The following is an 11522-nucleotide window of genomic DNA, read 5'->3' as shown; positions in this document are numbered from 1 at the left end:
TGGGTTAAAGAAAGATAGTGAATCCAGCCGCAGGATAAATAACAATGAACATTTTCAGAAGTTGCCGGAGTTGCTTGAATATTCTGGGGATTAAGTCTTAAGTAATGTGAGGTAGAAAGTTTGAAGAAATGAAATGATAACCTCCTGAGGGGAGACTATTGTGGACCACATCCATCAGAATTATCATGCAAGGGGAGCAGGAGTTCACCCCGCTCGGCACTTTCTTGATTATTGCAAACTAAATTACTCACTTTTCAACAACATAAATGCCCCAGCAGCACCCACCTCAGAAAAACAAGCTATAGAAAAACCCTAACAGTAACATTGTGTATGTGTGGGTATGCATGTTCAGTTGCTTGGCCCACAGGCAATGGGGGCCCGTTTTTCTTATCAGGTAATGTGACCTCTCCAAACAGCGAGATCTCTGCTGGTATCAGGATTCAGAAGAGAGTCAACATCTGTACTCGACATGAGCGCACAGTGTAATAGTTTGTCAGACTGTGATTAGGTGCATGACTGAGGAAAGCACTGATAAAGATGTCCATTAACTGTCCCGAACTCTCTCTTGAGCTTTAAATAGAAACACTTCTGTTTTATTGAGGATGTGGTATTGTCACTTACTGTACGTGACAAAGATTAGTGTTAATAGAAAAAGGGTTTCAAATGCCTCTTCAGTGAGATATCAAGAAAAGTACAATCCAACACACGGCCTTTAATCCTCCGCCGCAGCTCTGGGCCCACTTAAGTGTTTTGTTCTTCTTCTGTGGTGCTTGAAGACCTTTGTAGTCCAGTGGTACAATTAATTTTCTGTTCGTTGTGTGGCAGGAAGTGGAGTCAGATGCCGTTTGCTGCAATTTTTTTGCCTGTGAATTGCCTTCTTGTTCCAAGGTGCCACTCCCCCCCCCCCCATCCCCTCAGCCCCGATCCCCTCAAACGATATGCGTCTACTGACCTCTAAGTAGGGAAGTTTTATGCAGTTGACCTTTGACTCTTACGTCTCCGTATTTATGTCTGAGAAAATAGTGAAATTATGACACTTAACACTGTCGCCTACATGTGTCTGGAGCTGCTCTGTGAAGACTGGGGGCCATTGAGACCACGGGTCAATCCATGACACCCTTCTCTCTTGTTTAATAGTGACGCACTGAAGCACATTCACACTGACATGCCATGAAAATCCTAATAAATACCATATTCCAATGGATTTTAAAGCCTGGTATTAAAGTAGTTTCAGACTGCAGTAAAATTCTACTCTTATTTCTTTAATGAGCATTTAATTATAGTAATATTCATAGAGAAAGGTGGTATTTTACACTAATTACAATATTTCAAAATAATTGTAAGTTAATGCTGGACATTATCTTTACAAAGTCAGTGAAGAAAACAAATAGAAGACATTAGACTTGGACTGCCAAAGCAGTGACGATTGGCTGAAACATTCGGGACTAGCCACTGAACGGATCTATGAACAGGTCTAGTGGGCCCCCCAGAGGACAAGCACTAAATATTCTCTGAATGATGGCACAGAAATGCCCAACTTTAAATTGAATATATGCCATAGCCTCTGGTGGCAAAACACCAGTGTGTTTGATTTTGTTTTTGTTTGTTTTTGTATAGGTCTTTTGTATAGAATAGGTCTTGCAGATAGAAAATAATCCCTTTGCAATTATCAAAACACATTCCAGATGCCACGCTGTAAAAACAGATGGCCTCACGGTACAATCAGTCAATTCATAAAGGACGAAAAAGAAGTTTAAACTTAATGAAATAAACACAAACAAAATCAAGAGCGGGAGGAAAAAATCATACAGTCCGATCACACAATGGCTCTTTATATGGAACGAAGCATTTACATCAACCTCAGCTAATTCAGGTGTCACCTCCGCTGCCCATATCAGCTCTCTTTTTGACATGTGTTAGCACTGAGCCATCTGTGAGTAACAATCATCTGTTGGGGGTTAGTCTTGTACACAAGGAGCCAGAAGCCAGCAGTAGCCTCTTTGATCATCTTCCTGATGTGTGGTCACAGTGGCTTCACTCTCCTCTCTTTTTGGCTCAATCAAAGGGCCCTTAAACGCAGCGAGGTCCAACTCCACAAAACAAGAACCTGCCCACTGCAGAGGCACCAATCAATGAGCAATCAGATTCCCTCTTATCTATTTGGCTCGGCTGAATGTGGATGTTAATCAGTCCCATATCTCGGTAATGGTGTTCCTGTTAATTGCCTACCCTTCGTTCTGGCTGTATCCCCTTTCGCTTATGATCTCTATCTGCAAATGAGGTCAGAAAGGCATATGGATCTTGTTACTGAATCCTAACAGAGGGACGGTTGGAAAACAGCGCTGGCCACGTGGCCTGGCGTTTAAAGCCGTCCTATGATCAAGGCACTTGTCGTCGCTCCCATGTGTTGAAGTCACTGCTCTGTTGAAGCTGTTCGTTATGATCCGTGTTTAAGCTTCAGCTCTCCAGCGGTCTCGAGGAACCAGCACAGTATATGGCTGCCTTTCAGAGCAATCACTAGAGTAGGTTTTCCACAATGGGGAGATTTAGTCACTGTTTATATCACAAGTCAGTTCAGTTGTGAGAATGGTGTGATTTGCATATTCGTCGAGCTTTTGCATCTGATGCCGCTCTCGTTAAACCTGGTAACGGTGTGCTATCTGGACATCTCCAGGGCAAGTCAGCAACCCGTCTGAGTGACATGCAAATAGTAAAAAAATAATGCAGATCATTTGGTTAATCACATTGTATACCATGACTGGCCCGGACTGACCTGGTCTGGAAAGAGGCTTTTAGTCTAATCAAGTTAAGGGTTCAAACCTGCCGCTGACACAGCATGACAAAAATTTGAGAAATTAATTTGACAAATGAACTATGATGCAAATATGTGCCTTTGGAGATGGAGATCGATGCAGAGCAAAGGTCAGCCGGGTCATACTGAATTGTCTTTTGTCGCCTCCAACCCTTAAAACCTCTTTCACGGGGAGAGGGTTAACTGTCATTTCTTTTAAGCTTCTCCTCATGCATAAATAAACCTGTACCCTCCGCTCCCCAGCCAACCCTTGGGCCTGCTCAAGGGAGCAGAAGGTCTAAGAGCATTCCTCCATGAACACTTTCCCTTTTCTAACTTTGCTTTGATTTTACGCTCGTTATCCCCCCTGCAGCTCTGCCGGTCCTGGACAAGAGGCTCCATACCTGACGAAACAATGGGGGAGCTGTGCTGCATGATGAAGCTAAGCCGAGCTCGGGGTGGCAGGAGGGGTTTGCATTGTCTGCCTACGTCACACTGCCACAGGAGGAAGAAAAAAAGGGGGGGAGACCATTATCCCCAGTTTTCTGCAGACCAAATTAATTAGCAGCAGAACGCTCCTGAAAGAAGAGATTCTCCAAAGTGGGACGTCTTAGCCAGTCAGTTCTCCTCATAACCCTTTGTTATTCACGGGTGCCCAGCTGTTGTGCTGCTGCTGTCAAAGCAGAGGACCTTCTCCCTGATCTTCAACCTACTCGCCCCTAATGATGCCCTCAAGGCACCGGAGCTAGAGGGCAGGTGGCAGGGTGAAAGGTCTCTTTGGATGGGACAAACTCCTCTCACTCTGATGACCTCACTCGTCTTGTTTAAAGTATCCACAAATATTTTTTGCTGCTTGATTGGTGAAGAAGTGTTTTTCAGGAAGATTAGTTAACCAAAGGAAAATTAGTAGATGAGAATATTCTCTCTAAGAACTGATACAAACAGCAGGTGTTAAGATGCAAGCAATATTTGTCATAAAAGTTAGAATCTGAAAAAACACGCAGTAATAACAAGATAATAATTACTGTGGGGAAAGAGTAAAATTCAATACTTCTTTTTACTTAACACATTTTGATGAAATCTAGCTATAGAGGCAAACTACCTGAAATATGTAAAAGCCGTTGTAAAAAAACTGTGAATGAATTGTGTGTTTCTCCTTTCCTTTATTAACATTAATTGAATATATAAATGGAAGATACATTCATACATTCAACTGATTTTATTTTTAAATAAAAACTTATCATTGATAAATAATAAAACTACATATGAAAATGTTCTAAATGAAGTAAAAAAAAAGTCAAATGAAATCTGAAGCATAACTACTGGTTCCTGGTCCAGCCACAATCAGATGATACAATACTGACCCCTAGTGGAGTTTTATTGAAACATCACATTTGAATATACGAAAACAAACAAAGATGTCCAGAACACTCACTGTGCGGTGACACATTATGTCATAGAAGAAATAATAAATGATCATCTATTGGTGCACATGTATCCTTACAGTGTTTTCTCTTGTTTCTTATTCCTCTTGCACAGTTTTTTTTCACAGTTCTGCATGACGTCCTTCTTGGCCCTACAATCTTCCAGCTGGGCCGCTGTGAGCAGACAGCATCCTCCCTGCTCTCTGAATTGACTCACAGGGTTGATCCTGGGGAAGCTGGGGAAGCTGGGGCCAGTTTTCATGGAGGGTTCTGGATTAGGCAACGATCTCATGAACGTGCACTCAGGAGCCCGTGGACCCTCTGTGGCACTTCTAGTGAATCCACTCACTCTCTGGATTGCCCTGCATGTATCAGCGCTGTGAGGCTGTGCTTTTTTAGAAAATAAACAGGGTTTGCGTCTCCTCGCAGAGTCAGGGGCGGCGGAGACAGCTCTGCCTTGGATCGCGTCTGCCATATTTTGACTGACAGCTCTCCTTAAAATTGGAACACAGGTCTTGGCTCGCCTGGGATGAAAATCAGTTGTGTGACACATCGGAGTGTGCAGGCTCTGTTCCAGGCCGCAGTACCGAGGATCTTGAGGCGTGTCGGGGCCCCAGGAATCTCGCAGCCTGGCATTGCACTCCATGTTGATGCTGACTTCATCCATGCACTGCGCCTTCTGGATGGCATTGATCCTGAGGAGGATGGAGTCGCGTGTCAGAGGATGATGAAGCCCCCTGCTCTTCATCCGGTCACTCGTTGCCTTCTCACTCATCATCACTGACGTATTAGCAGTCTCACAGCGCTCTCTGGCTATGAAGGAAAAGTTTCACTTTAAACAACTGATCTTAACATCCTGGAGTACGACGACTAATTAGGGCCATTGTAGGTTAAAACATATTTTTTAGAGTTTAAAGTCGTACATTTACGCGAAAAAAAACTTGGATATTCTTTGAGATTAAAGTGGTACATTTACAAGAACAAACTCACAGATTTATGAGAAAAATTAATATGGTTATTTTTGGCAAAGAACCACATCGCTTCACTTTGCAAGGTTCAACTTTATCACATTATCACACTGCAGTCAAGCCAGCTTTCAGTCGCATCTCTGTGGTCTAAACAGCCAACGCTAAAGTGTGTAGTGCACCATTATACAGACAGTTATGACAAATGCATTCAAACCGCTCAGATGGAGCTGAGAGGGAGCGCCAGGGACGGATTGGCAAAGTTAGAGGAAAGATACACGTGTGACTACGTCGGGGTTTTCAAATTAAGTTAAAGTTAAACAAAGTTAAGTTGTTAAAAATATATGTGTATATACAAAATACATAACAATAATGCAATTATAATTAGTAGTGTTGTGTGACAAGAACCCTTTGTTTCTGCAGGAGTATTAACAACAAAAACATTATTCAGATAACTCTGTAAACCTGATTCCTCAAGTTTTAATTATAAACTCTGATTTCTAAAGACGGCAGGTTAAAGTTAAACAATGGGAAATAAATTCAATATTCACAAAAAGTTGTAAACATTTGTATCTGTGTTCCTTATAAATGTAAAAGAAAATACCACTAAATTGTGAGGGAAATAAATGATTAATTCCTGACAATGACATATGTGGCAACACATGGACACAACATCATTTTAGAGATCTGTCATATGTATATATGTTGTAGATATGTTATGCTATGTCTTTGTATAGCACCTCAGGAATTTACCGTCTTAAATACTTTTTCTAAACACATATAATTTTATAATCTCAGAGAATATTCAAGTTTTCTTCTTGTAAATGTACCACTTTAATCTCAGAGATTATCCACATTTATTTTAATCCTGGAAATTTGAGTTTTTTCTCAGAATATTACTAACTACCCCGGTTCCGTATTTGTATTTTCTATTCACCTACAATGGCCCTAATACGCTGTTGTACTTGAGCATGCCTACCTTGTGCTCGACATTTCATGGAGGTAGGCAGGAAGCAGGTGCGGTAAAGCAGCTCAGCTCTCTCTGGCTTCTTGTTGTTACAGCTGTGTATCTTTTGGCTGTGGGAAGCCACCTGTGCCGTGTGGTCGGCCTCGACAGAGGTGAAGCGAAGCTTTCTGAGCGAAGCTGCAGACTTCTCAGAAACCAAAACCTCCTGAGCCACCGCATCACCCTGCCCTCCCTCAGTTGTGTAATCCCAGAACACTTTGGCAAACTGGTAGAGCTTCACACTGGATGTCGCGTTCACTAATATACTGAAGGAGGGTGCAGAAAGAAAATATGAGGGACAAATGTATCTGAACACACGAGCACCACACAAATAAACATCTGTCTCACCGGTTGTCATGGAAGTGCAGGGACAGTATTCGGCCTGTTTCAGCCTCTGCCGTTATGTCTCTCAGACAGTCTCCGGTGAGGAAATTGAATATGCGAATCTTTCCATCCACACAGCCAGTAATGACACGGAGGTAAACAAGAGTCAGAGATTTGACCTCCCTGCAGAAAAGTCAACATTTAGGGTTATTAATTATAAATGTGTCTAAAAATACTGTGATTAAAACAGCAGGCAAAGGATGTTTCTATTATGGCCAACACCGCCAGCAAGAGGCTACGAAAATGTAATAAATATACTGAAGACTCTGTATTACTGTTCAGTAACTTTCTCTGTAATCAGCTCCAAAGGTTTCTTGCTTACTTTGGGTGGGTGAAGGTCATAAGACACTCTTTAACGTCACAGTTGATGCTCCAGGCCATGACCTGCCCGCTGCAGTCCCCGGATAAAAAGTGTCTTTCATCGAAGAACAGGCACCTCACTGAGCTCCTGTGGGCGTCCATCACCTGCGGGAAGGGAAGTGAAAAGGAATGAAAGTATGAACAAGTGTGAAGATATTATCAAGTGTACATATATATATTGTTAGCTACTGATGACTCATATTCTCACCCTGAGCAGCGACGCGTTCTCCATGTCCCATATTTTGACGAAGCCCCGATCACAGCTGCTGTACACCGTTCCTGTGTTGATCCTCACACATCGGACAGGACTCGGGTGCTTGAAATTATAATCCTCAAAATGCTTCCCTGTGAGTAGACTCCACACTGGCAGTGTGGGAGTTAAGTTTAGCTCACTTGCACATATTAGTGTAAAAACAAAAGTAACATCAAAGATTTCAAACGTACAGATTATTCTCGTAGTAATAAAAATGTGCGTGTGACTCGTGATAAGTATACAAAAAATCTTAATAATGCCATTCTAAAGGGTAGTGTTGTACGACAAGAACTCTTTGTTTCTGCATGAGTAGGTACAATACTCAGGAAGCATGGTGTGATTTCTAAAGACAGCTGGTTAAAGTTAAACAAAATTAAGTTGTGATGATTTCTGCAGATGTAATCCTATGAGCAATGACGTGCATCGTTCAAAGGCTGCTTACCTTTTACTCTACAGTCTTTAGCTCCTGAGACGAGTGTGTCAGCATGGACATCCAGGCAGTTGACAGTGCCAGTGTGACCATACAGCATCATCACACACCTGTCGGTCTTCAAACTCCAACACCTACGAACAACAAACACTCACGCCATCACATCTACATCAGTCACAAGGAGGAGTGCATCATCGTCAGTATCCAGCTTCTATCTCCTCACCTGATACTGGAATCGCAGCTGGCAGTGATCAGCAGGTGTCTGTCCTCGCAGAGCAGCACTGCCCGGATGCTGGCAACATGGCCCTTCATCACCGACACCACTTTTGTATCTGACGCCACGGAAAACAGACGCACCACGCGATCCTTGGAGCCCGTCGCCATAAACCATCCACCTCTGTAGTCCATCACCCGATGTGAGTCCTCTCTGTAGAACCCAAACACAACCAAGTCATGTTTTTATTGCAATGGGTTTAGTAAAAAAAAAAAGAATACAACACTTACTTGTCCAGCAGCACCGTGGTGAAATATGCACCACAATAAACATTGCGCTCCTCCATTAGCACCGTCTTGGTTTTGAATTCGGCATAAGCAGCTTCAAATGGCTTGACCTGTGTAATAAAAGTCAAAGAAAAGATAATCCTCGTACTTATAATCAATTTCTGGTCCAAAAGATATTTGTATTTATAGAGCTATGGTGTTGATTTGTTGACCTTTTGGACACAAGTATGAATATCCACTTTCTCATCATTCTTGATAGGTACAGGGACTTCAACGATGTTGGCGTACGTCGCACTGACTTTATTAATACCTCTACATCTCTAGAACACAAAAACAAATACTGTCAATCGTCCTTTAAATTAAAAAGAAATATGCCACACTTTTTACATCAAAAAAGGTTCAGATTCCATCCAACACAAACTACAACAACTTATATAACTAAATAACTATACACATCCTGTATGCACTTTAACATATTAATATTACTAAATCATGCAAACATGCAAATGCTCCACCTTCATCATTGTCTGAATTTGATCCTGAAAAAGTGTTCTGAACTTGATTTCCTCCACGGTTTCCTTTGCAAGGAGCTGCCAGTGTCGACAAACCTTCTGGCAGTGTCTCAAAGTGACCTCATCTACCAGACCTGGTAGAAGACACACGTATACAGTATAATGTCTGCGTGTATGTACATTATTACTAACAGGAAGAGTTTAGAAATACCAAATGGTAGGTTAATTGTCATCACTTAGTTTGTATGTCCTATTCTTTCTATTAGTAATACATCTCTTTAACCTGCAGACAGTAGTCACTGGGAGCAGACCAGCTTTGCTCTTCTATTCAGGGCTGCCCACTTGAATAGTGTCGATTATTTAGCATTCTTAGTCATTTTTTTATTTTTATTTTTATTTTAAGCGGTCTAAACTTGGGGATTTCACTGAATATGACACTGAAATTGTTATCGTTCTTGTTTTTAGGACTTTGTTAAAGAAATGTCTCATTTCATCTTAAACCTTTGGAAAGATGCTTCTGTTGGTTGTATATATATCTACTTATTCTAGATTTGTTTTTGTTTTTTATTTCCCCCCCTACTGTTTGACTGTAGTATCCCGAAGCACGCTATCAAATTAATTTGTAACATGTATAATATTTTAAGATGCATAAAAACAACATAACAGAATACATATTAATTGAAATATGTCAAGAATATAAATCTGGCGGCCTGCTATCCACAGCATGTGTTGAGGTTAACAAAAGGACTGCATTTCATTTCATCACTTGACTTACCTAATATCCTCTTTGACAGATCAACAGGTAGGCAGCCTATGAAGTCTCGGTATCGGACTGACTCCTGAGGCAGACTTTGAGGATCCGGGCACCACCATGAGAGCAGGGTCCTCTGAGTCTCCATCACTGTCCTGGTCTTGCTGACTAGTACTGCCACTACTCACTGAAAAGGAGCACAGGCTTATCATATGGTAAGAAGTCATTATTCAAAATAAACAAAAAAGTGTCTTGAGCAAATATCTTGTTTCATTAACACATAAATATTCATTAAGCCTATATTACTTTGCATAATACGTATCGACTACATTCCTGCTTACATTGAGTTTGTCCATTTGAAATGCTGTTCACCCCAACTGTTTATCAATTTATATATTAAATGTGTATATTTTAGCCCTTTAGTTTAACTTGCACTATTTTATGTTTTAAAATTCTCTTTTTGCTTTTACTTGCGTGATTTGCTTTTTTTTATACATATCTACATACACACACAAGGAGCATTGTTGGAGGAAGCCTGAGATCTAAGATTCTCTTTGCTAACGACTGCTTCACTGTAATTGTTATGCATATGATAAAATAACAAGCCAACTCTGGAGCTATCAACTGTGCAGCTGTTCTTTATCGACCTCTAGCGGTATAAAGTGGGAAATGCAGTGCAAGAGTCTTTAGCAGACAAATAATAAATAAAACATTGCATTGTACCATTAAATTGCAGAAACCCTCGTTTTTGTCTGACCAGAAGAACGCTGGTTAAATTAGCCACCATGCGTAATAGTTCCGAGTCACAGAGTGAGAAAAGCCTGCAAAGATAGCGTAACTTGATCCAGTCGGGGCTGCCGTTGAACCAGTCCCAGATCTCATTCAGGTCCATGCCGAGAGGTTTCCCATCCGGCGCCCTGTCTGAACTGCGGCAGGGGAAATCCTCAAGTGCAGTGGGGCTCCTTGACCTTGCGTAAGTGAGTAAATTCCACGATGTTACTCCCAGCACACTCTGGATGTTTTCGAGCACCTGGGTGTTTCTGCACCGCAACAGTAGCGCCACCACGAACCTTCTCTTGAATTCATCCGACACCTTCCACAAACACCGAGTGGAGGCCGGTGGTTTGGGGGCAAAGGCGCAAGATGGACACATCCCGCACATGGAGAGACATCCCTCCGCCGTTTTACAGTCCAGCTCACACCCTGACACACTTCTACCAAATTTAACGCACTTCATTTCGATGCTATTTGTAGTTTGTGACGCTCACTGTTGGCTACGTAGTTGGCTACGTAGTTGCCAGGCAACAGTTGATGCTTTTTCAGACATCATTCAAGAGGTTGCCAGGCAACATTTTTTACGCGCCAGCAGAGAATGGATGAACTCAAGGCAATAATACAGAACAATGGGGAAAGTAAAAATAATAATAATTAGAAGTATATAAAACTAAAATAAGAATAAAAGTTAAAATATAAACTATACAAGAGCTATTAAAGACAAAGTTGTGAGTGAGGTAAAGTGATACTGGTGTGATTAATAGCAGCAAGTAGCCTATAGTATATGCCAAAACGGTACACCAGACTTATATATAAGTATGTGTCTGTATTGCCATAGCAATATAGTATAAATGTAATATAGTATAGTGTATATATTGTAATAAAACGGAATAAAATAGTGTAGTATATGGTATAGTGGTATGGCAATAGTATAATATAAGTTTGCAGCCGTAGATAATACTGAAATGTATATTATATGATCTTATCCAAGATATGTCGTTTTGGTTCCCTGCTTTTTTTTTCATTATCGATGGCTACCAAACCATGTCCGTTTTTTGCAAAAGTTTTGTCATCAACAAAAGTCGTGCGCCGCCCGGGAATCGAACCCGGGTCGCAAGAATGGGAATCTTGCATGATACCACTACACCAGCGGCGCCGATACCAATGGCGGTTACCACACTCTTTATATAGTGTAATTAATCATAGCTTTAAGAATAGTATGTTTAGCGAATGCTTTAATATGATCCTAATAGGAAAATACTGTACACATCCGATAGTAGATAAACCGCATCTAGGTAAATTGTATTAATTTTAAAACTTTAATTTGAAAAGGATCAGAACTGCTTAAAATGGACCTTTATGCTGAAAGAT

General features: G+C 41.2%; 1 protein-coding gene and 1 non-coding gene across 2 annotated transcripts; both read right to left on the bottom strand.

The window, feature by feature from the left end:
• Nucleotides 1–3946: 3946 nt before the first annotated feature.
• fbxw10 (F-box and WD repeat domain containing 10) lies at nt 3947–10614 on the bottom strand. The gene is given in 13 exon segments (XM_029456493.1): nt 3947–5028; nt 6160–6452; nt 6535–6693; nt 6893–7035; nt 7139–7293; nt 7626–7747; nt 7837–8040; nt 8118–8224; nt 8327–8434; nt 8630–8760; nt 9402–9456; nt 9458–9564; nt 10101–10614. Coding segments are annotated over 13 exon segments (2835 nt in total). The 3' UTR covers nt 3947–4291.
• Nucleotides 10615–11236: 622 nt separating this feature from the next.
• trnag-ccc (transfer RNA glycine (anticodon CCC)) lies at nt 11237–11307 on the bottom strand. The gene has a single exon. It is a non-coding gene; the product is annotated as a tRNA-Gly (tRNA).
• Nucleotides 11308–11522: the final 215 nt, after the last annotated feature.

Source organism: Cottoperca gobio, chromosome 19 (genome assembly GCF_900634415.1).
Source record: "Cottoperca gobio chromosome 19, fCotGob3.1, whole genome shotgun sequence".
Lineage (NCBI taxonomy): Eukaryota > Metazoa > Chordata > Actinopteri > Perciformes > Bovichtidae > Cottoperca > Cottoperca gobio.
The sequence above is the reverse complement of the archived record's forward strand: the minus strand, read 5'-3'. Positions and strand labels throughout refer to the sequence as shown.